Here is a 23,061-nt window from a genome sequence, read left to right as displayed (position 1 = left end):
TCAAAACCATATGCTTTACAAATTATACAGAAGATAACCAYGTGTCTGTTTGTCCATTTTTACCTCCTACCATGTAATCTTTTGCTTTGTCTTCCATAAGCAAATCTCATTGAATAGATTGAATACAGTTATCAAAGTGGYAGAGACTCCTTTGATTCCTGCTTGGGAATAAGCAGAGCTCACAAGACCCAGGAGGTAACTTGAAGGTACCTTTCCTCACCCATGAGGTCTCCCCTGGGAGCATATGGACCAAAAAGCCCAGAAGATGCCAAAGAAAGCTGGATATACCCATCTCTCCATCAAGGGTAATTTAGGCAGTTCYCAGGCATGTTGGTGCAATTCAAAGSCAGATTCTCTTCCTCTTTGCTGGAGCTTTCCCTATCAAGCCAAAACCACAAGAATGGGTCTTCCACAACAAGAAAGCAAGTTTCAAGTATGTCCTTCTAAAAATAGGAAGGCCTCTTTCCTCCATCTCAAGATAGGAAGGATTAGAAAAGACCATTCATTGCTAGTCTTACCTGGGGATTAACAGAACAAAGTGCCTCAGGCAAAGTTTGTCTATAGGTATGTGGGTTGTTGGATACATAGGTGGAAGATACGGAGGTGAGTGGAGTATCTAAATTTTAAGGAAAACTTGGAAATTGTCTTTTTTTTTTAAATTCAAATACTGATATTATTTCATATCCATTCTCCACACATTAATAATTTCTTGCCTGATGTATCTTTTTTTTTTTTTCCTCACTCCCTGAGCTCTCTGCTCCTCTTATGCTTTCCTACAAAACACACACATTCTTGACTTCCACACAGCTAATGACATATCTTTATGCACCAGAGTGCCTGAAATAGATGCACGCTTCTCTCAAGGTCATGAATTCCATGTTGTTCACAGATCTCTGTCCAGCTAGCATCACTGGCTGTCCCGTAGCTTTATTCGGTCTAAACTACCTTGATGTCTTAAAAACAATAGGAAAGGGGGATGACTCCGAAAAGTTTTCCRTGAAGCACATTCCTAATTCTGATCCAGGAGGAATTTTGCCAGTGGAGATGCCTTGAACATCTGTTTTTTTCACAGTGACAGCACGAGGGACTTCCTCCCTTGTGAAGACACACAGTCAAGGTGCTAAGGTCTGATAGACARTACATCCCTGTGCTGCAATCTTGCATTTCCTTTGTGATCAGCAATTCAGTATACAGTAGACTGGCAAAATAGAAAAACACCGATTCTGGTGTCTGGTGAGTAGCTATCAGACATATCTTCAGCACAGTGGGGAGAGTAAGTCATAAAGACAGAGGCTTATGACTCTGCTATAAGAGCTAATTAGCTCTTCTAAAAGAACCTCAGAGAAGCTGATCAAAAGCTGCAGGAAGCCAAATTCCCAAATGATTTACAGGGTGTTGGGGACTGTAGCATCCTGACATACTCAGGGATCACAGGAAAGGCTGGGAACAGAGCTCACGATCTCTTACTCTGAGATCTAGCTAATGAAGCAACCGATTGCCTACGAATTTTAGCCAGCCRTGCTCTCGTACAGCCTTCTCCCACCCCAGCAATACCCACACATTCAGCATTTAACTTATGTTAACCTGTCCAGCAATAGCTGGAAATGGTCCACAAGGCAATGCAGATCTGTGAAACTCTACCTATAAAATAATCCAAGCAATGGAAATGCATGAGGGTCCTGGCATGATGTGTGCCCAGCAGAGTGACCTGCTGGATGTTCAACGAACAGATCCAAATCACTGCCTTCACTCTAGTATACTTTGTAAACCTATATATGCATGTATATTTATACATAAAATACTACTGCTTCATCATATACAAATGCTGAGGCCAATGCTAGGCTTATAGATTTATTCCTTACACACACAAATATGCAGATAGATAAAGCTAATGTTCTTAAAGCCCTTTGAATCTGGCAGCTCTATTTAAGCAATATGAATTCTTCCATTTATTCCTGTGTGACTGTTATGTCAGCTGCTTCCGACTTTAATACGCTTCATCATACCCATCATTGCCTTTTACCTCTACAACATCTTTAGGGAAAGGAAAAAAAAAAGGCACAGAAGAGATTTGACTTTATAGGAGAGGCCTGATTGCAAAAGGATGACATGTACAAACTTCCCAGTGGAGCTGCCTAATCCAGCTCAGATCCTCAATCCCAATGCAACCCCACCTTCAGAGTAAGGCTAAAGGATTGCAGAGAACCCTGAAAGATTAAGTGATTTGGAGTCAGGCATTTAATGTGACCCAAGCATTAGACTGGGAATTGCACAGAAGCTGAAAGCTGTGTTATGGGGAAATGCTAACTAATCACATGAGTTTGTCCTATCTGGGAAATTTAAGCACAGGAAACAGGATTTGTCATGCTAGATCAAGTCACAAGTGTACTGAAATTACCACTGTGTCACCCACTGCTGCTGGAGTCCACTGTGGAGAAAAGTAACATGGAAATACCACATATTGAACTAGGTTTTTACAGAGGGATCTAGACACGTCTCTCATCTTTCAACAAAACTCTGCTAGCCAGGAGACTTAAATTAATTTTACATTGAATCAGAATCAGCGATCTGACCCTGCCCCCACTCACCTACTGAATCCATACAGGAAAGTGAACTGTTCTCTCCAGAGAAGATGATTCAGACAAATAAGAACACATAAATAATAAAGCAAAATGCAGGATGTGGCACAGCATTTCCTCTGACCTAGGGTCYCACCAAAGTGTTAGATACATGGCTCTCCTGGAGAAGCAGCCCTTCAGTCCCTGGAACTGATGAGTTAAATGCTGACAGTTGGAGATGTCAGAGTAACTTATTACAAGAACAAGGGTTGGGTGTCCTGCTGTGCTAGCAAAACTGCAATATGAGTAATTGCCTTTACCCATACGAATTCCTTCCATTTTTCAATTGGATACAGCATTCTCCACTTCCTGTCGTGGTCCAAATAGCTGTGCCCTGTGACTACAGCCTCCTAAAGCAGTTTTACCATTTCACCAAATAGTCACATTTTGAAGTGACCGAGCAGATAGCAGACTTAACAATGAAGCAGCTGAGCTCTTCTGGGTCAAAAGGAGTTGAATGCACATTTAGTGGCTTGGATGTGTCCTCTGTTCTGACCTTTTCTTCATGCTGCAGTGCTGTCCACCACACATTTTTCTTTGCCTCTTTGTTGTAGAGGGAATGTTAGGAAGGAACATCTGTCAAGCTCAGAATAAAGTCAAACAAAAGAGATCCGGATCTCTGAATTAATGTAGAAACTCTTTATGTGCTATATTCTGGTGTACTGCAAGATGTCTGGACACCAAGTCACGTTACATCTTTCATGAGCTGCAGTTCGTATGGACCCGAGAGAGCAATAAAGCCTTCAGAGTGGGATCCTGCTCTTGATTTTATCACAAGCGAGTACACACCGTTTGCATGGCTGCCATTAAAAAAACAAGCAAACAAATATACAAAAATAAGACAAAAACACGCCAGTAAAATCCCCAAAGATCAGGCAACAGAGTTCTAAGGGTGCATTACAAATCATGACAACACGTTTAAATTGTTTCTCTAAGGAATGACTACAGGAGAAGATGCTTTGAGGCTTGGGTAAGYAGGTAGAAGAAACAGCCACAGTGTATCCAACCATCCAAATCTCTGCAAAAAAACACTGAATCACCAGTGTAAAACCTGTACCACTGCGGGACCAGGCTTTTTGCCTTCCAGAAATGCTGAATCAGGTTTGCTCGACTCTTAAACAAAGTAATGTTTTTCTAAAACGAATGCCTGTAAGTAATATACAAGTAATATACTGAAAAAAAGGACTGAGTTCACTTCAGGAGAGAATAAACTATCCCTTTCCCTATTAGGATTTTAGGACGCGCATGCAGGCTGCTTGCCCTGTAAGTGCAAACTGCCCATACTAAAAATACTCTGTAAACAAACACCCTCCAGCACCATGTCACGGAAGGTTTTATTGCTCAGCATGGCATATTTAAAAAAAAAGCAGCTCAGTGTGCACTCACCTGAGAAAATGTGACAGGCGGAATGTCTTTTCGTGACTCCTTGCTGTGCTCAATATCTCACATCCATTTAATATGCAAGTTGGAGACTACGTCATTGCACCATGAAGAGGTGAATTGTTAGGAAGGGGCCTTGCTGTGTCAAGCATGGAGGTTGCAAGTTATTAGTTCTGGAGAGATGAGCAGCCCTGCCGGACACATTCCTTCTCCTCTTTAATCTTCCTTTTTAATTTCTGCACACTTTATACAGACGGGCATGGAAGTTTTATGGGAAATAACAGGAAATTGATCTATTGGGCAGATGACAAACGACAAATCTTTCCCTCCATCAGGACACAAACAAATCCTCCACAATCTGTTCTGAAAAAGGAGCTATAAGCAAGATAGGATATATCTCCCCACTGATGCACAACTACACTCCTACCTCCCAGGCAGGCGTCATATCATCCTGCTAGGTGGTGATCAGGAGGACACACCAAGCACACCCAGCCTAAGGCAACCAGCTGTGGAGAAGACAACACACAGGGACCTTTCCTGAAGGAAGCCCCTTCACTGAGATCTTGTCTAGATGCCTTGGATGGATAGCATCAACTAGGACATGAAGGTAATATGGGTGACAATATGGATGGATGCAGCTAAGAAAGCAATCCTCTCCAAGATGTAAAGCCTCAAACATACTCCTGCAGGTGCTGACTCTCCAAGTTATCATTTCCTATGTCTTTCAAGTGCTTAGCTTGAGGTGATTTAATCTTCATAGCATAGGTTTCCAGTTTGGTATATAAACAGCAAGCTCAGGTGCTGCATCTCTGATGATCTGTGTGTTTGGATAGGTCAACATGCACTTGAGGGCTCCTGAACCATACTGTGGACAACCTTTTCACCAGCTGACTCACCACAAACACCCTGTATCTCCCCTTTYCGCTTTTTGTACCTCATAGGTGATTCTACAGAGCATGCCCAGCTAGAGGATCTCACTGCTGGTGATTTTAACCCTCTTTACTCTTTGAATGTCCTCACAGATAGGTTCTAATTCATAAACCAGACTACAAYTTATGGGACTGCTTTTCTAAAAATAAAAGAAAACTTATGTAAGTGCTATTTTTGTCGATCAGAGTGAGAATCATCAGAGAGCCACTTTCAAGTCTTTGAACAAGAAGACTCCAACAAGACTCAAAGGAGTAAAAAGACTGTGGCATTTCCCTTCTTGAGCCTTCTCAGAGGAGTAAAAAGACTATGACATTTCCCTTCTCGAGCCTTTAACACATAGCTGACTGAGATCACTGAATCAAGGCACCAAGGCCACATTTCATATTGACTTCTTCCATGGCAACACCGGGGCCAAAGAGGGCCACAGGTTCATAAAAGACTTGTTCAGAGCTCCTACTTGTTTATGATCACATAAAACTCAAAAGGATGTCACAATCGAGCTTGTCTCCCTCTCTACAGACCCAGGCAGGACTCTGGATTACTGACATCCAACACTCTCAGCATGGACTGGATTTGAGAGGTGTAACTCTGTGCTACACATAAGGGTAGAAGGACCTGCAGGTTTTGGATGCCCATTGCAGAATGCCTTACAGAGATGGGATTTTAGAAAGTTTCAGCTCTCTGAACATTTGCTTTTCCTTGGGACTTCAAAAAAGCAAAGTGTGCAACATGTCTGTTCACTTGTGAAGCCTGTGGGGAGACAGCCTATTTAATCACTCTGCTGTTCTCAGGTCTTTCCCGGTGTCTGGCCGACAGTGACAGTGTTGGCGTGTTCTCTGAAACATCTGCTATTGTCTGAGAAGTGGAAGGAAACAGTTTATTTTATCTCTTGTAGCTGTTACAAGATTGACAGTGACAAGTGTGAAATGGACATGTCCCACTGAAATGCAGAAAAGAAAAGCCCTAAGCAACTTTAGCATAAATGTATGGACCCAATTCCCTCACTGCTCCATGGTGTGAGTAGATATTCACATCTGTTAGTAATAAACATCAGTTCCTTCCCACTTTGTAGTACCTTTAGTACCCAGGAAAGAAGCAACATCCAGTATTACTCTCCCTCCTCTTTACGTTATTTTAGTGGYTTGAATATTATTTTTTTCTGATTTATATCAATGCAATTGAGAACTGAAAGAAGTGACTATTTAAATTGCTCTGGTAATTGCTCCTGCCTACACCGATGCTATGCATCAAAAAATAAAAAAAAAAAAGAAAAATATTTACCTTTACACCGGAGAAATTTTTGGTGTTACTTAAATAAGCTTTCAGATTTTTGAAATTCCTTTAATGCACACTTAAAACACCAATGAATCTAATACACCCCACTACCCCAGAAAAACTTCAAAAATAGGTATTTAATATCTCACATAAACACAGAAAAACATTCAGAGTGCTGTACCTAGGGATTTGRCTTTGAATATCTCACCTTTTGCTGCTGCAGTAGATGTGAGTTAAGGGTATTTATGCATTTGACTTAAGGGTATTTACGTATTACTTGCAAGAGAATACACATCACATTTCATAGAGATATTGGAATTATCATAGTGGATCTAGACGCCGGCCTATGGATGCCCAGCTCAGCTCATCTCTTGCAGCCGAGAGAAGATGGACAGACAGACACTCTCATCTTCATCACCCTCTTCCCCCTTGCGAAGAGGAAAGAGCCTGAGGGGCATAAGGAGTTTCAGATGGTGAGAAGAAGAAGGGGAATGTGCTGGGAGTGGCTGCCCTAGTGTTGGGCAAGGAAAGGAACCTCTGGTAGGAAGCTCTGGAGCAAGTTTTTATTCCTTTTCTCTGATCAAATGTGCTCTTTGACCTGTCTGAAGGAAAGTGTTTAGGTCTCAGTCTGCAACTGTACTGTAGCATCAAATAAACACCAAACCTTCCAAAACATATCTTCCAAAACCTATCTTTAGAATGGCCGAGGAGTCATTTCCAGTCAGTCCTCAGCCATTATTGTCACTCTAGATATGAGCATATTGCCTGCAGACCTGCAGTAGGAAGTGTGTCTGAGGAGCATGCCAGCAATAATTATAACAAGTTATATGTACTTACAGGAGGAAGTGTTTGTTCCTTCTGTTGAAGTTTGTATCCTAAGCATGGGTTCTGCAACACACAGAAGGCGACAACAAAGTTGTAAGAATACAACCATAGCTATGCTGTTTTACTGGAGAAGCCTGAACATCTTCTCTGAGAAGGGTGTTTCAGTGGTTTTTTTTTTTTTTTTTTTTTTTTTTTTTTCAGTAATCAGGAACCATCAAATTAGATGGAAAAAAGCAGATAGCTCCAGAAAGCAAAGAACTTCAAAGTCAGTACAACATGTTTTAGGCACACTGTGAATAAACAATTATGGCAAAAAATTGCTCCATAGTCTTGGGAGGGAAACCCAAGAGAAAACTGGCAGAGAGTAGCAAAGTTTTCAGCTGTTTGTGACAGCATCAGAGGGAGGCAGAGGGCAGTGGGTCTTGAAGCTGCAGCACTGACCCTGGAAGCTCTAGGTGTAGGATAACCTACACCCTTTCTCACACAAGCTTCAAGTSGACAGCCAGGAGTCCTGTTTTTCCACTGCTATGGCTAAGGCAAAAGCGTTGAAAAGAGCAGTGCCACCATTTCTGGAGACAGCGGTGGCTTGATAAGAGAGCAGGGCAAGTTCTGGGATAAAACTGGACCTTGCAAGAGCCCCAAAGATGTTGGAAAGAAAGACAAAAGAAGAACCATTCTCAAGCAGGCCAGTGACCTTGTAAGATAGCTGAAGGAAGCAGATCTTGAACACGACTCATGCAAAGAAAGTGCTCAGAGAAGTTAAAGGAAGAAATGCTCCAGCCTGAAACTAGGGCTGAACCTCCTGAACCATGGAGGTACCAACCCATGCAGTAAAGAGGCCATGCGTTTGGTTGGCTGCATGGGCTTTTACTCTGTTCTAAAGCTCAGAGCCAAAAAGCCTGGTGTCATGCACTAACAACATATGCAAAAGTGCACTTGAGGAGCACTGTCAGTGATAGGAAGGGTCTGAGGTAAAAGAGGGCTTAATCTAAGGCAGCGCCAGGATGTGCTCCTTGGAGAGGGATGAAGTCAGGGTAGCTGGCAACCATCCTGTAGGTCCCAAGGAATGGGTCAGCTATGCTGCATTCTCTTTACTGAAATATTTAACAGTAAATCACAACAGACAGGGGAGATGAAATCTAACAGAGGAAAGCCTTTAGGCAACATAAAGCCACACTTAAAAGCTTAGGCCACTTTGGAGGTCCTCCCATCACCAGAAGGTAGCTTGAGCAATATTTCAAGAAACCTAGTCCTTGGTGGTTTAAAGAGATTTATCTTACAACAGCTTATCTCCAATTGAGGAAACAACACACTAATAACTTATTTGCATTTGCAAGGCTGGGGGAAAAAATCCCTGGTGCTCAAAGCGACAGTCATGATCAGTCATTCGGAGAACACTGAAGCGGCTGAGAAAGCTGAAATCAGCCTGGACCCAGGGCTGGTGACAACTGTGGGAAAAACAGCACCGGGCTGGGCTTGGGAATGGGCAGATCTCTGCTCCAGCCATGCGGCCAAGTCTGCGCAGGGCACATGAGAAGATCTCAACAAGCAGTCACTGGATGTGCGTATCACCTTCTGCTTCCCGTGCAGGAGAAAGTGCATCGTGCCACTTTTGCACAAAACCTATGAAAAAGGCAGGCAATCTTTTGAGCATACCAGCCTCTTCCTTTCCAGTGGCACAATGGCGATGAAGAGGAGGACAGCAATGTGACAGCAGGTGCTGGAAGGAGCACAAGCGCTAAAAACAACAGATTTCACTCATGGGAAAGAAGAGAGCAGAGCACAGGCACTACGTTCTGCCTTCCCAAGGCTGAAGGCACGGGGAGCCYGGTGGAGTCCGCAACCAGCATGCCACCTTCTCTGAACAAAATTGGCTCCAATGGTTACAGGACACTTGCTATTAGCTATGTGGTCTTGTGTATAGCCAGTGAAGCACCAGTGACAGGCCCCACTGAGAACATGAAAGAATACGGGCCCTTGTGTCAGGCGGCAGTGCCAAGATTTCAGAAGTAGGTCGCCACACACGCAGACGCATCAAAGGAGAGACTGCAGGCATGCTAAATGCAGAATCTGGCAATCACACTGTTTTCCTTGATCTAGCCTACAAACACTGCCATCTCACATTAAAACCTGTCTCTGCCAGACATAGCTTTCTCAAAAAGCTGGCAAGACCCCAGCCCCTTTGCCAAGCAGGATATGTGCATTTTGTAAATCCTTGGGATGCTCGGCTTACACATGCCCATCCACGGCTTCCTCGGCCAAGCTCAGCAGCAGAGATGACTGCTTGTATTATGGCGTTATGGAAAGCAGCTCCAAGAGTTAAAATAATAGAATTGACTTCTCAACGGGGTCAGTTCCAGAAGTAAATCTGGAGGCATGCAATATGTAACTGCAGGCAGTATATTGAAAACCAAATTCCACCAGTTTAAAGGAAGCCATTCTGCAGAGGGTTGCTAGTTTGCTGAGGCAKCTTCAAAAGCGGTTAAAATACTGCGAAGTGAAATACCTTTCCACATTCACACATCCAGAAAAGCTGTTGAGCAATTTACATAGAGCCCTGAGGAACAGAGTGGTCCAGTTACAGGCTTTCTGAAGGATGCACCAGTAGATCTATAGACCTTGCAAAGTAGCATGCAGCTGAAAGAACTGATGAGGAACAGAAGAAGCATGTCCTAACTCAGAGCATAGGTCTTACCAAACCAGATGCTGTTTCACCTGAGCTTCAGGCTTAATGCTGCAGGCTAAGTTAGCATCGTCCGTACAGCTCGAGGATGCTAGAACTTATGCTTAGCCTTTCTTCATTCATTTCTCAGTCCCTGAAACAGCTCAAGGGCATACTTGTGTGCTGAGGCTTTGGGTGGAGGTGAATTGCTTTGTGCCGAGAGAGAGCAGTCTCAGAGCTGAAGAAGCAGTTTCAGGAAGAAAGAAGAAGAAAGAGGAAGAGTCTGTTAATTTAACTTACGTGAAGAAGTTTTTGTCCCTTCTGTTGATACTGGTATCTTGCTGGTGCTCTCTGGAAAACACAAGAGGCAACAAGTTATAATATGGAGTCAGACGATCCTTCAACTCAGAATTCAGCTCCAAGAATGGATAAGGTCAGGAGGAAAAAGATGGTCAGAGAAGTAAGCTCAGTTTCGGGTTCCTTGAGCAGGGGCTGCAGTTGGACATCAGTTTGCAAAAGTTTCCTTTTTGGCAAAAAAAAWTGAAAAATGATAGTGTCTACTGGAAGGACTGAAGGAAGAAGACACTTTCTTCTTCTGAAAGAACACAGATTTTTAAGTCTCTCATTCTCTCCATGGAGTAACAGGTCAGCAAGAGAAAGCACACGGATGGCTCTGCTTCTGGAAGATGTCAGTGTGGGATACAGATGATCCATATTAATTTAAGCAGTTGGATATTGCAAAGACAGGTTCCTGCTCAGCTCACTTGAATCACTGCTACACAGATCCCATAAAGTGGATGACGCTGTCATGCTTAGATACCCACTAAGTGCCTTGCAGAGGAGAGGCAGAAGAAAGTAGGATTGTAGCTCATCTTTGCAGAGACCTCATTGCAGTGACACAAGGCCTGCAAACTGCAGACCCCACAGCCACAGATGCATACAGTTTCTTAGATGTGAACACACTGCTTTTCAGCCACATGCATTAGCAATCTCAGTCTTCTCCAAACTTGTGCAACATTTCTTAGCCTTAGAGTGGTGGAGCGCAGCACAAATGTACAAGTTGCAACTTCACATCTGGAAAAATCTACAGATTCCAGGGGAAAAGCCTGACTTCGAATCCTCAAGACACAAAGAGAATCCTCTAGTAGACTGAGCAAAAGAGTTTAGAAAAAGCCTCATGAGAGACTGAGGAAAAGATCTTAGAAAGTCAGGGAAGATTTTGGAGTTTCTCTCTTTTTCTTTTTCTTTCTTTTTTTTTTTTCTGTTTCAGATAAACAGATGCTATTTTCTTCAGCTATATCACTCTATCTTGTTATGCAACTCCAAATATTTCAAGTTCCTCAAACAAACCAAATGTTACCGAGATGCAAAAATTTTTCTTGAGATGCAGAGCATCTCATAGCCTGGAAGGATGAAGCAGCTCATGATTTCCAGATAAAGAAGCCACGTTCCATGCTCATGTGGATGGGGCATTTCTAGTTGTTACTGCTGCAGGCTCAGCCGTGTCAGCACCTAACCATGTGTTGGCGCAAATGAAGACAGAAAGTTCTCCTTTGCAAGCAGAAATACAGCCAAGAGCCTRCTGCACCCGAACACATTAGGAAAGCATGTGGCAGAGTAACTCCTTTAGAAGCCCTGTTAATAACGCCGTGTTAACGACATTAATAGTGGATGTTAACATTTGAAAGATGCAAAACGTGCTTGTTTTTACTTATTAAGGTCAGTACACCACAATGGTGGGAGGGACATTATGCTCCATCTGAGAGGCCTGGCACAAATCCACGTAACAAACCATCTGGAAACAAAATGCGGAGAGGATAGGGACTGCTTGAAGGGAGCCTTCAGTATTTGCCTGAGGTGGAAGAGTTTCAGGCGTTTTCCAGCCCCAGTCCTTGCAGCTGCTGCTGGAGTCTGCTGAGATATGGAGATTGAGACTTGTAGCCCTCACTTCATCCTCATGTTTCAGTCCCTGTGAGGAACAGCAACATCAGATGCTCCATCCACTTCTGCCTCTTGACTCTTCCAGGGAGCATTTAACACTAGTGAGGTGCAKCTTCTTGAAACCAGTTATTCTTGCCTTGGGGCTTCTCAGTGTCCTTATATAAAAATATTGAAGAAAGGCCAGGAGATCCTTGCTCAGGGTTGTTTCAGCAGAGAGGTCCCTGCAGCTTCTCACTCCCATTTCCTTAATATTCTGGCCAGGACATTATACCCTGCCAAGGCAGAGGATTAGCACCCTGGGACAGAAGGCTTTTTTTGAAAAGGTCCTTTGCATGTTTTTGCACCTTGATGCACCCTGATAGACAGGGCTGGCCGCTGAGCTTCTTGAGGACAGACTGTTTTTCTCATGGTTAATCAACCTTTGAGAAGCTCCGTGGTTGTTGCTGTGAAGAGCTCTCTACATGCCCTCACAGCCCTCTTTCCCAATTAGTCTGCCAAAAGCCTAATGCAAAGCCTACCTAATCCAACCAAAGGGCTTTGGTTGATCTCCCTGGCTTTGGTGTAGACTTTGAAGAAGGCTCTAAAGGCCCTGGCAGCGAAAGTCAACCTGGGCTTCAAAAAGGATTCGAGTACCATGAGCAGCAGACTAGTGAGAGCTGCAAATAAGCCTTATTTCATTCTGAGGTGTATGCTCTGGAAGGGGTAATGTYGAGCATTGTGCACTGATTGTGTCTTCAGATGCACAGCTAAGCACCGACCTAGAGAAAGGGGAAGTTCCTGCAACCTCTCTTACTTATTCATTTCTTACAAGGTGAACAAAGCCATATTCTGAGGCCTTGGAGATGTGTGGGCACGGGTGGCCAGGGACACTGTGAGATCCAGTTGATAAATCGTTTCTTTGGTTTGCAAAGCCTTAGCAGTTTTCCCCTTTGCTCTTTCCTCCAAGAAACTGTGATGTCTGAAATGACACCAAAAGAGCACAGAAAATGCAATGAACATTTTAACTTTCATTTCCTTCTTTCTTTTCTTTCTTTTTTTTTTCTTTTGTTTTGTGTGCGTGTGTGTGTATGTTGATTTTTTTCTTTTAAAATGAAGTTTCTCTAAAACAGTTCTGGAACAGGCACAGCTCAAGAGACTATCCTGTCCTATCTACTCTCTCTTAATCCATCCAAGGTGAAAAAATCTCTAGAGTTATCCTATGAACACACATCAATGAGTACACAGCAAACAAGAATTTGTTGTACAGCTGATTTCTACAGAAATTCCATATATTTACTCCAGACCACTCAAACTGGTATTTGCAAGGGAAGCAATGCTAAAAAATATGCAATGTTTAGGCAGCCTCTAAATTCTGTGCCTGTGAGGTTTTATGGCACTTACCTGATCTGCAGTGCGTGAACTGATGAACTACAGTACCTATCAGTATAGTACAATACCATATAAAATCCATATTAGACAAGAATCTACACACCAGGTAGCATATATGTTRTTAACGGTTCCACTCTAAGTATTTAAAAGTGATGAAATTGCTCACCTCTCTAAAAGTTAAAGCTTTTCATTCACAACCATGCATGATTTATTTAGTCACTACGGAAAAAAAATGTGCTTGTTATCCACTTGGGTTTGCCTTGCTGCTCCTTGACAGGATTAGAGGAATCCTCTCTAACTGAAGCAAGAGCCTCTGAAAAGCTCCAAATGGAAAAGGAGCTAAACCACAGCATTATTTGATGTTAAAGCAGTCGGCAGCATACATCTTCTAATGCAAAACTTGGGGGAAATACAATGGCAGATTGAATAATTGTCACACTTTTTTGACTTTTTTTTAACACTGCAAGCACTATGAAGCAGTATGACTATTACTTGCATATACTTTTTTCTCCAGTGTCTGACTACATTCATAGCTCTTGTCCTTCTACTCTTAAAAGGTGATGAGGGAACAATATTGTACTTTCTACTCAAATACCRCAGTTAGTCAGGCAAAACAAAAAATTCCTGTGTGGAGACCTAGCCTAGTAACACACCAGACATACAGATTGGCCCATAATGCTAGCCTAGCATATTAATAATAATCTATGGCTTGGAATCTTGCACTAATTTCCCACACTAATCACACCTCAGAGAGGTGAACATTTGAGTCAGAGGGGTTCCTCTTCTATGCAAAGTATTTCACTGTTAGAAACACGCACTGTGAGGTATTAAACACAAAACACTGGTTTCAGTTACGTATATTTTTTTTGCTGTCTTCTGAAGATCAGCTCCCGGGTTCCTTCAGAAGGAGAACAGCATACTCACGCACTAAACTTCAAAGCCTTGTAACAAACTTTTCAAACATGAAACTGAAAACTTTGCTTGTGGTACAAAGTCTTCTCTGCGTCCTTTACTAAACTTAGTAAGGTCTTAAATTTTATGAGAAAGCTTGTGAAAAAAAAATATAGCAAGAACTCTTTGCCTGACTAAAGTGACAAAAAAGGGAGGGGAAAAAAGCAATTACTACCATCAAAAGGTGCACCAGTTATAAAACTCTAAGAGAACTTCTTGCTTCTCTTCTAATCTCASTTACAATCTTTCTTAGAGGAGCATACATTGGAGGGAATGATAGTAAGATGGCAGTTCACATCCTGCAGGCAAGTTATGCTCATTATACATTTAAAAGAGAACAGAATAGCTCCTTCTCCATCATATTAGGACTGGTAGAAAACAGTTATCTACTTGTTCTTATATTCGTTGCATTGTTAAGATACACACATGACAGTATATATGAGACTTTATGTTTCTTTTGTTAAAAAGGAAAAAAAAATTCTAGGTGGATAAATATAGTATATACCCTCTGTGTATTGTTTATAATCCATAYTTYCATGAAAGCAAATTTGTGAGTTTTAAATAACAGTAATGACARCAACAAAAACAATAACAACATAACCAAAATTACTATAGCTTTGACTAATATTCTTTAAGGTAAAAGAGTTTCATCATTTCTGGGAATGAAATCCAAGAAAAATAGAGTGCTTTGCTCATTAGCAACAAGAAAGAAAWTCTTGAGAAGGTTTTATTCAGAAGTGTTAATATTTCTGTGCTTTGGAGCAGGAAAACTGACATTAGCTATTTTAAGAAGTTTAAATTTAGTAACAAAAGGATGTTTTTTCCTGCTCTTTGGAAAAAAAATACTCTGTTCTTCACCTGCAATTTTTCTAGTACTTTTACTGGTAGATTTAAAAACCAGGCACTGCACTAGGTGGACCCTTGGTCTAGTCCTAGGGTTCTTTCTCGAGACATACTAGCAAACAACTATAACGGTTAAGTTTGATAAAGTTACAGGGGTTAAACCAAGGGTTTTTGTTTGTTTCTTTGTTTGTTTGCGTTTTTTTACTTTACACCATACATCTTTTAGTGAAAATAAGAACAAGTCCATGTCCAGGAATACCTTCAGCTTATCTCCCCTGTCTGTGCAAACCACTCAGAATTAAGGTGGTGGAGGATCTAGTTTACTGATTTGTAGACTGCAGAGAATATGTAATAAACTTCCAGCTGAGCCATATAAATTGTGATAAAATGGTTAATCAACACTGTGGTTCACAAGGAAGAGCATATTAGGATCAACACAAGAAAACCAAGGTCTCCAACACATCCTTCTCCATCCTTCAACAACTTCTTTTCCTACCCTATGATGTTTGGTCCCTTGCGATGTCCACACATTAGGTTTCTACAGGTACTCCTGATCTTTTCTGGACCTCAAAGTCCTCTCCAAAACCCATCAATAGGAAGTTACAAACAAATGGATAAATATGTTTTTGGTTTTACTCTTATGAATATGGCAGGACCACACAGATACATCAGAYCTGAGTAATGACTGCCCTTCAAGGCTCATTAGCGAGTTTGGCTCCCAAMTCTGTCATTAAGAGAGTGAGGGGAAGAGGTCAGCGAATGCGGGGGAAGAAGGGGTGAGGAGGTCAGCTGCACAGGGGGTCTGTCCCTTCTTGGGAAGCAGATGTTGCCCTCAGAGGCCTTAGGGATCCATTGCTCTTCAGTCACCAGATGTTGCCCATGTTGTTCCTTAAGACCCAGGTGGAAAAAGACATCTTCAGGAGGAAAATCAGTAACAATTTTGTTCATAATTTATAATCARTAGCAATCAGAGAACCCTGAAATAAATGTATGGCAACTGAATATGCATGATTGATTTATTTATCCACTGAATGATGGCATGCGTGATTCTGGATTACCAAATATCATTGAGACGTAGGTTTCCAGCTGAGTCATTTTACAGATATGAGCMAGCTGCCAGGTTTAGACTGCATCCAAGCCTTCCCTGTGCATGCACAGTTGTGTTTTAAGAGAGCTAAGTTTCACAGCACGATTATACAGATTCTAGCATATCAGGTATAAATGAACATGYATGGGCTTCCCTGCAAAAGCACTCATTCAAATCAAGCTCCTGTTTTCCCGCAGCAGGAATGCTTTGTTGTCATTCAGTACAGCCCAAAAGAGATTTTTAAAATCTAATGACATGAAGCATAGGAATGAGGTTCTTCATGCAATCCACAACCATCCCTTCCCTTAGAAAGACATGGAGGATGCCCAAACATCTCCTGTATTTATCTGTATTCTGGACCCTAGAGAGCAGTTCCCAATGAGCTTCGGAAACTTTGGCTTCTTGGAAAAAGTATAGGAGCTCTTCTGCATAAGCAGTTGCTGAGCAGCTGAGCAAACAAATATTGTTGGAAAGTGTTGGACAACAACACTCATAGCTAGGTAGAAGTACCAACCCCAYTTTGCCCCTAATAATATTCTGATAAGTAATACTTGATCTTTCATAGCAGTTTCCTGACATGTAATCATGATTGCAGTACTGTACATCAAGCATKAAATCTCAGGACTTGGGTCTTCTGCTTATGCATCAGAATAGTGAATATTTGGTGTGAGTGCAGTCCAGCAATCGTTGCATGACCATGCAACAACAAACCCAATGGTAAAGGATCACATTTAGATTTCTGTCTACCGAAATATCTATCTCCTGCTTCAGAGTACAGTGCACAACAAAAGAGCATCCCTGGTAATTGCCCCTTGAAACAACATTCTGAAACCCATCTTCTCTGAAACCAGGGCCTGTTTGCTTAATGCTTCATAATTTGCTAGATCCTGTATCTTGAATTGCCAGAGTYGAATTCATCAATGATGTGCTCAAAAAGTAGGTTTTCTACCAAAAAATAGGCGCCTGGTACACTTGCATTGAGAAACAATACTAAAACATTTGTGTATCATGAAAACACTCATAAATCAAAACACTCATAAACGAAACAAAAAGGAACAGAAGAGTTTCTGAACAAAAAAAAAAAATAATAATGTTTAATTCTTTGGATAACTATGAAAGTCAACTGTCTGACGAAAAGCTCTGATCCTCAAGAAATAAATTTAAATCAATACCTGAATAACACTCATTGAATAATTTTGATAGGTTGATCACAGAGCATGCTCTGATTGTCTCTAGTATGGCACAAATAAAACAAAATAGTCAACATCTCTGAAAGGAAAATCTGCAGCGACCAGAACTATAGAAATATACCTTAAAGACAAATGAGGAAATTCTGTTTTCAGAAATCAGACAGTGATTTGTTTCAGGTTAAATGAAAACTCCATCACAGGCCTATGGTGTCTCCACTACCTATATGTGTGAGAGGAATAAAAACAATATTCCTTTCCTTCATCCTATTTCTATCTTAATTATTTAGACTGTGAGCTGTACATGAGTTTGGAAAGTGTCTCCCAGAAAACGTTACCCTCTCCCACCATCCATAAGATGCTGCCTTGCTCTGGATAAGCAAAGCCAGACTGACCCTGAACACATAGCAGACAAGCCAGGCCTAATTTATTTTCTCAGCACGCCTAATAGGTTTCAGTGTTTTTACTTGCACTTCGTTAGCAAAACTTTATATCTCCCTGTCCCAACAGCAGCATAAGTACAAGGTCTCTGAATGCGATAGTAAAATAAAGAACCAAGTCTTACCATTGGTGTCCGTGATGGTAACACTGGCTTTGGTGCTGTCATTCCCTAGCTTGCTGCTCACTCTGCATGCATATTCCCCAGCGTCGGCCAACGTGGCTCTGTAAATGTGAAGCTCAGAGTATTTCCTGTGAAATGAGAAAAAGTGTGTAAACATCCTATATACCACTCTGAAACCCTCTTCTTTTCCCCAACAGAGAGTCTTGTCTTCCTTTCTTAGGTTAACACTGTCCAGTTTTGAAAGAAGGGAGGAGAGCAAAAGAGTTTCTACAGGCTAATGGAAAACAGGCATACTAATGAATGCAAATAAAGATACTTGTTGATGCTTTTCTGCTTGAGAGGAGGCTTTCTTCTTAAAGGAAATGTCTGAAAAACAGCCTTCTACTCTCATCTGAATTGTTGGCTATACAGATGCCATAGAGCTGAGTGTAATATCAAAATAGATTACACTTTCCTATGGGATCGTGTTGCCAGTAGCAGAGCTCTGGGTAAGTACAGTATTTTCCAACATCTGACTAAATAATCATGAGATAAGGACACACCACTCTGCTTAACAACCTCTGAAACTCCAATAGTAAATCATTCTCAAGCACTAACAAAAGAAAAATATGGGCAGGAGCATAATTTGCATGAAGCTACATTTTGTTCCTGGCTCAGAGATGTAATTTAATCAGTCTCCAAGGTTTTAAGATTAGATTTTAAAATGCAGAACTCCTGCTCGCCCATTAATTTGGTAGGAACATGTTCTGGTGTCACTCAAGGGGTCCCCAACACATGCCACGGCAGTAATCCCATTAACAGGAATGTGCAAAATGACTAAAYTGGGGGAAATTTGCAAAATTACTTCTTTTCTAGTTTCCCTTTAGAAGAGATACTCTGCAAAATTTTTACCTTCTATTATTTATAACCAACAGAATAGCCACTTTGGAGACTGCATGGGCTTCCTTCTGATAGTGGACCCCAATGGGAAGGATAGTTTCATGGATGTGAAAGTTTTTCCTTCTAAAACCTCCCAGTTACCAGCATGGATAGCCATGAAAGCTGAGAGAGCCAGGAGATGTTTGAGGAGTTGCTCCAATCCAACCAAGGCTTCTAAATCCCTGTAAGTATAGCTATGTCTTCCTCCAGCAGCGAAGCCAATAACCCATCTCTAACATCTGATTATGGGCACCTCAGCCTTCTCCATCTCTAAGCAAAGGTGCTACAGACAAGGACTTTGAGGACTGAAGAGCCTGCTCTTTAGTCTTCTTGATAGCCACCCAAAACAAGCTGATGGCCTTTCTGGGAGCACTGGATCCAAAAGCTTTAGTGTGCGGGTGATACTTCCTATGTCCTACAGAATATCATTCAGCCTTGCTTGTAGACGTTTATCTATATGGAGAGCAGACTGTAGCCTGAGGGTATTTCAAGAGGCAATGTAGACAGTCACTGAGCTTCTGGAAACTGTTTATCCGAGTGATAAACAGGAAGCACTGCTACAGCTATATCACTTCGATTTGGGCACTCTATATTTCTGCTCTCCATGACACTAAGTAGTGTCAGTGCAAATTGTCCTCGTGGCACTCACGTCTTTTAGAAGATGCAACTCTTGTACTTCTACATTAACTTTAATTTTCTGTTTTAAGTGCAACTATAGAGAGAGATAAGAGGAGCATAGTTTTCCCTTTGTAACTTTAAGATGATACTGAAATAGGTGAAACAACCATATTTCTTACAAGTCTAATAAGCCAACTTTATTCATGGTAGTAAAAAAGTCAGAAAATAGGAGAAATAATATAAATACCTATAACCTTAAGGATGATGTTGAGATTTATTAGAACTGTAATAGTGTGACTCAATTCAAAACAGTCTGACTCAATGGCCATAAATGAAGCAGCTCCTTACAGAACTCTAATAGTACTTGTTACAGCTCTTGATAAGGGGCTTTGTGTTCAAATGATTGCCCTTTTCTCAATATATGCCATCCTATATTGGAAAATGCCTTTCCATATCAGGCTTGAGTTTCCTATATCTTTTAGCTCACTGCAGCTTGCATTTGTTCATGAAATAAACAGATATGTTCACAGAACACAGTCCTAGCTCTGTTTATCTGACTGCTTGAATTYACTTTGCTTCCAGGCTCCATCAGTCATCCAGAATTGCCTATCTGTGAAAAAAGTGCACTCTTTCTTCCTAGTGCACTTCTCTTCATCAGCTGGATGAAGCAYCAAACACCTCCCCTGTGCCCAAGAAAGCCAACCTGGTACAGGAGTTTCTGTTTATGGAATGACTTGAAATTTACACTRTTCAGCATACTACCCCTCATCAAACAGTAAAGCTTTCAGATGGATTTGAGATGCAGAGAAGGACAATGAAACATTACTATTAAAAGTAGTTTAACTATCAGGTGGAAAGATCTTGTTTGGTGCCTGTTTTTTTTTTTCCCTAATGTTTCCATTGACAAAAAGGAAAAGTTAAGATGGATGCATGAATTAATGCATTATGGCTTAATGAGTCACCAGCAATCATGAGAGCAGCAGAAACATTGTGTGAGCCTGCTCTTTGTGCAGGACAAATTTTAGGTAAAAAGTGATTTTTTTTTTGCATCTTTAACTGAGCAGCTTTGACTACTTTTAATATTTTTCACTACAATTTAACCTCATGAAGTTTCTCTTATTTTAACCCATGTAGTGTCTCAGTTTTGGCCCGAATTTGGAGGGAAGCAGTGATTTAGTGTGATTTGCCTCTGGTGCAATAATGTCATCCCACCTGCGCCCTGGCTCCTTTGAACCCACCACCACAAAATGCAGGCCTGGAAAGCCTGGCTCCTGAAGTTCATTTTACATAAAGTGGCACTTTCCAAAACGCTCAGCTCTGGGAAGACCTGCAATTCTACAGACTCTGCTAAACATATTAAAGAACTAGGGAAACACATTCAGCATCTGCCCTGGCTTCTGAAAATCTTATGAAACAGCAATATTGCCTCTGACTCAATGCATCCAATAAATGCTAAGCTGCTTTTTTCTCTTTTCCATGCCTACTCCAGATGACAGCCTGAAGTCTTCATGTTCTCTTTCTGAGAGAAATTAATTCTACCATTTTTTGTACAACTTGTTAAAAAAGCTGAAGTTAAATAGCTAGAACTCAGAAATATTCTTTTTCCTGCCTAGAGTTTTATTTTGCCATCATACAATGAGAATAATGATTTTTTTAAAAAAATACAAATTTGCCAGAGTCTCTTCTGCTTGTTGAGCAACATTTGCAGACTTTATGAGGATTTAGAAGAATGTGGAAGGTGTTCTTCTCAGCTGCCTGGATTGAAGGAGTCAGTTAGACTGGGCTACCCTGCATACTGATAACGGTTCTCAGAAACACAGCTTACTTTTTATGTAGTCACTTGACCTTTAAAACAGACATTAATCCTAGACAGCTCAAAAACCACTCTAACCTTCCTTGCTCATGTTTCCCACACTTAATAATTGTAAAACATTCTGACTGAGAAAGCTTGTTAAAACAGTGTGGCAACATACAAATGAGACAAATATTTACCATGGTGCTGTCTTGAAAAAAAAATGAGGAAAATAAATAAAAAGAGCCCTCTTAATCACTCCTATTCACTTCAATTGTTATGGGAAATTCTTATGTGGCTTTATTTAATCTGCATGCAGTCTAAATTTGATCTTTTATGCATTGCGTTGCATTTTTCCTCCATTTTAGCTTTAGAATATATGCCTGTCCTGTTTCTATGAAAATAAAATTAAACCCCTCTTTAGCTGTTCATAATATATAATATGTAATATATAACACGTGAAGAGGAAAAGAAGGAACAACAAGGCATGGATGATTCCTCAAATTACAATCTGAAAGCAAAAATGTAAGCTGAATCCCTCAGATATGGGCAAGKAAAAATCCTTGTTTTCCTGTTTTTCCTATATATCTGCTGGCTTTCACTACTTTAAGTGAAAGGTCTTTTTTCCAGAGTGAGTTCCTGTTGGCGCAGCAGACCCAAGTGTGAAATCCAGGSTGAAGYCTGCACTTCAAGCAGGAGACARGAAGTTTAGATCTCTATTTTCAGAAAAACCACAGTTTGTAGGCTTTATTTTTTTTWAWTYYTTTTWWWAWWWWAWWWTYYTTTTTTTTATTATTATTATTCTATCACAAACGTAGTTTTGAGGGAACGTTAAACACTTATTGGCTCATAAGCTTCCAAAGAAGCCTCACACGTTCCATGCACAACTTCAGGATCCTTTGGGATCATGCCAGTCCAAAGGATCTGTACAGTTCTGGGGCTTCAAAACCATCTCCARGCTCTGAACTGAACCTTTTCTCTACTGAACAGGCCGGACACACAATGTTGACAGAGACGTATGTCCCTACAAATGGGTCTAGACAGTTCAMCGGGCTATCTGCCACCTGGACCTGCTCCATTTCAGCAGTGCTGGCAAGAGGAACCCCTGGTTTCTCCTTTGTCACCACACAGGAGGGACCCTCTGCCAGGTGGGAGGATGGGGYTTGCAGGCTGTGCTGGTGCCTGGCTTGGCAGGAACAGGGATGGTATCCGTAACTGGATACTGCACGGGGCAACCGGGACCAACGCAGAAAGGTTCACGCTTCCTTCGTGACTGGGCTGCTTGCAATGGGAATCTCAAAAACATTCCCAAATTCACTTTGCTTTGAATATTTTAAACATTCGTGGATTTCAGACATCATGAATAAGGAATCTCTGTTTTATCGGTTGTTTAAAAATGGCCTGTCTACAAAATTTGCAAGTTAAAATGAGAGCCTTTCACTATTGGAACAAAGCTAGGAATTAAAATGGGAAGTTTATGGGCTATTTACACCACACTACAACTTCACACACAAATTCAAGAAAAATAATCACCATCTCTTAAATGTTCTACTTCCACCACACACAGCATTTAGCTCTGTGTGGCAGAGACAGTTCAACTAACAGCCCCAGATCTTCCATTGCAGCGAGCACATTACAGTCCTCCCCTCCCACTCCTCCTATGCAAGATAAGTCTCTGTACTTACTTCTGTTTTTTGGGGATCTTGATATTTTCCGGTTTGTTCTTTTTGGTTATCTCTTTTCCATTCTTCAACCACTTGAATCTAAGCGCAGGGTATTCTGAAGTGGTCTCACACCTCAGCACTAGCTTCTGACCCACAGCAGCCTCTTGGTTTTTCATTTCCTTCAGTTTGGGAGGCACTGCTAAAGAAATAAAAGAACACGCAGGTTATTAGACTATCCTGGGTGGAAAAAATGGTGCCAAACGAAGCTGAGTTAACGTAAGCAACAGAGAGCAAAACCACAACCAGAGCAGCAAAGCTCCCTACACCACAGTACAACAGATAAGAGTCATCTGTGTGTTATAAATACAATTAATTCATATAGGAATATTTAAAGAGAAGCTAATTTGACTGTTTGGGGTCTTCCTACAAGGGTCTTGTGT

The 23,061-nt window shown here is 41.3% G+C and overlaps 1 protein-coding gene across 2 annotated transcripts in view; it reads right to left on the bottom strand.

The window, feature by feature from the left end:
• The window catches only part of NRG1 (neuregulin 1), a 133,897-nt gene extending 111,083 nt beyond the window's left edge, over positions 1 to 22,814 (bottom strand). Inside the window, exons 1-2 of one of the 2 annotated variants that reach the window (XM_026049971.1) lie at positions 22,643 to 22,814; positions 17,633 to 17,757 (exon numbers count right to left, since the gene is read on the bottom strand). In XM_026049971.1, coding sequence (XP_025905756.1) covers positions 17,633 to 17,757; positions 22,643 to 22,797 — 280 coding nt within the window. In that variant the 5' untranslated portion in view covers positions 22,798 to 22,814. The remainder of the gene's footprint in view (positions 1 to 17,632; positions 17,758 to 22,642) is intronic. The other variant, XM_026049970.1, reaches the window with a different exon arrangement.
• Positions 22,815 to 23,061: the final 247 nt, after the last annotated feature.

This window comes from Nothoprocta perdicaria, unplaced genomic scaffold (assembly GCF_003342845.1).
Source record: "Nothoprocta perdicaria isolate Ctin4 unplaced genomic scaffold, notPer1 scaffold_63, whole genome shotgun sequence".
NCBI lineage: Eukaryota > Metazoa > Chordata > Aves > Tinamiformes > Tinamidae > Nothoprocta > Nothoprocta perdicaria.
This window is presented reverse-complemented; position numbering and strand designations above follow the sequence as displayed.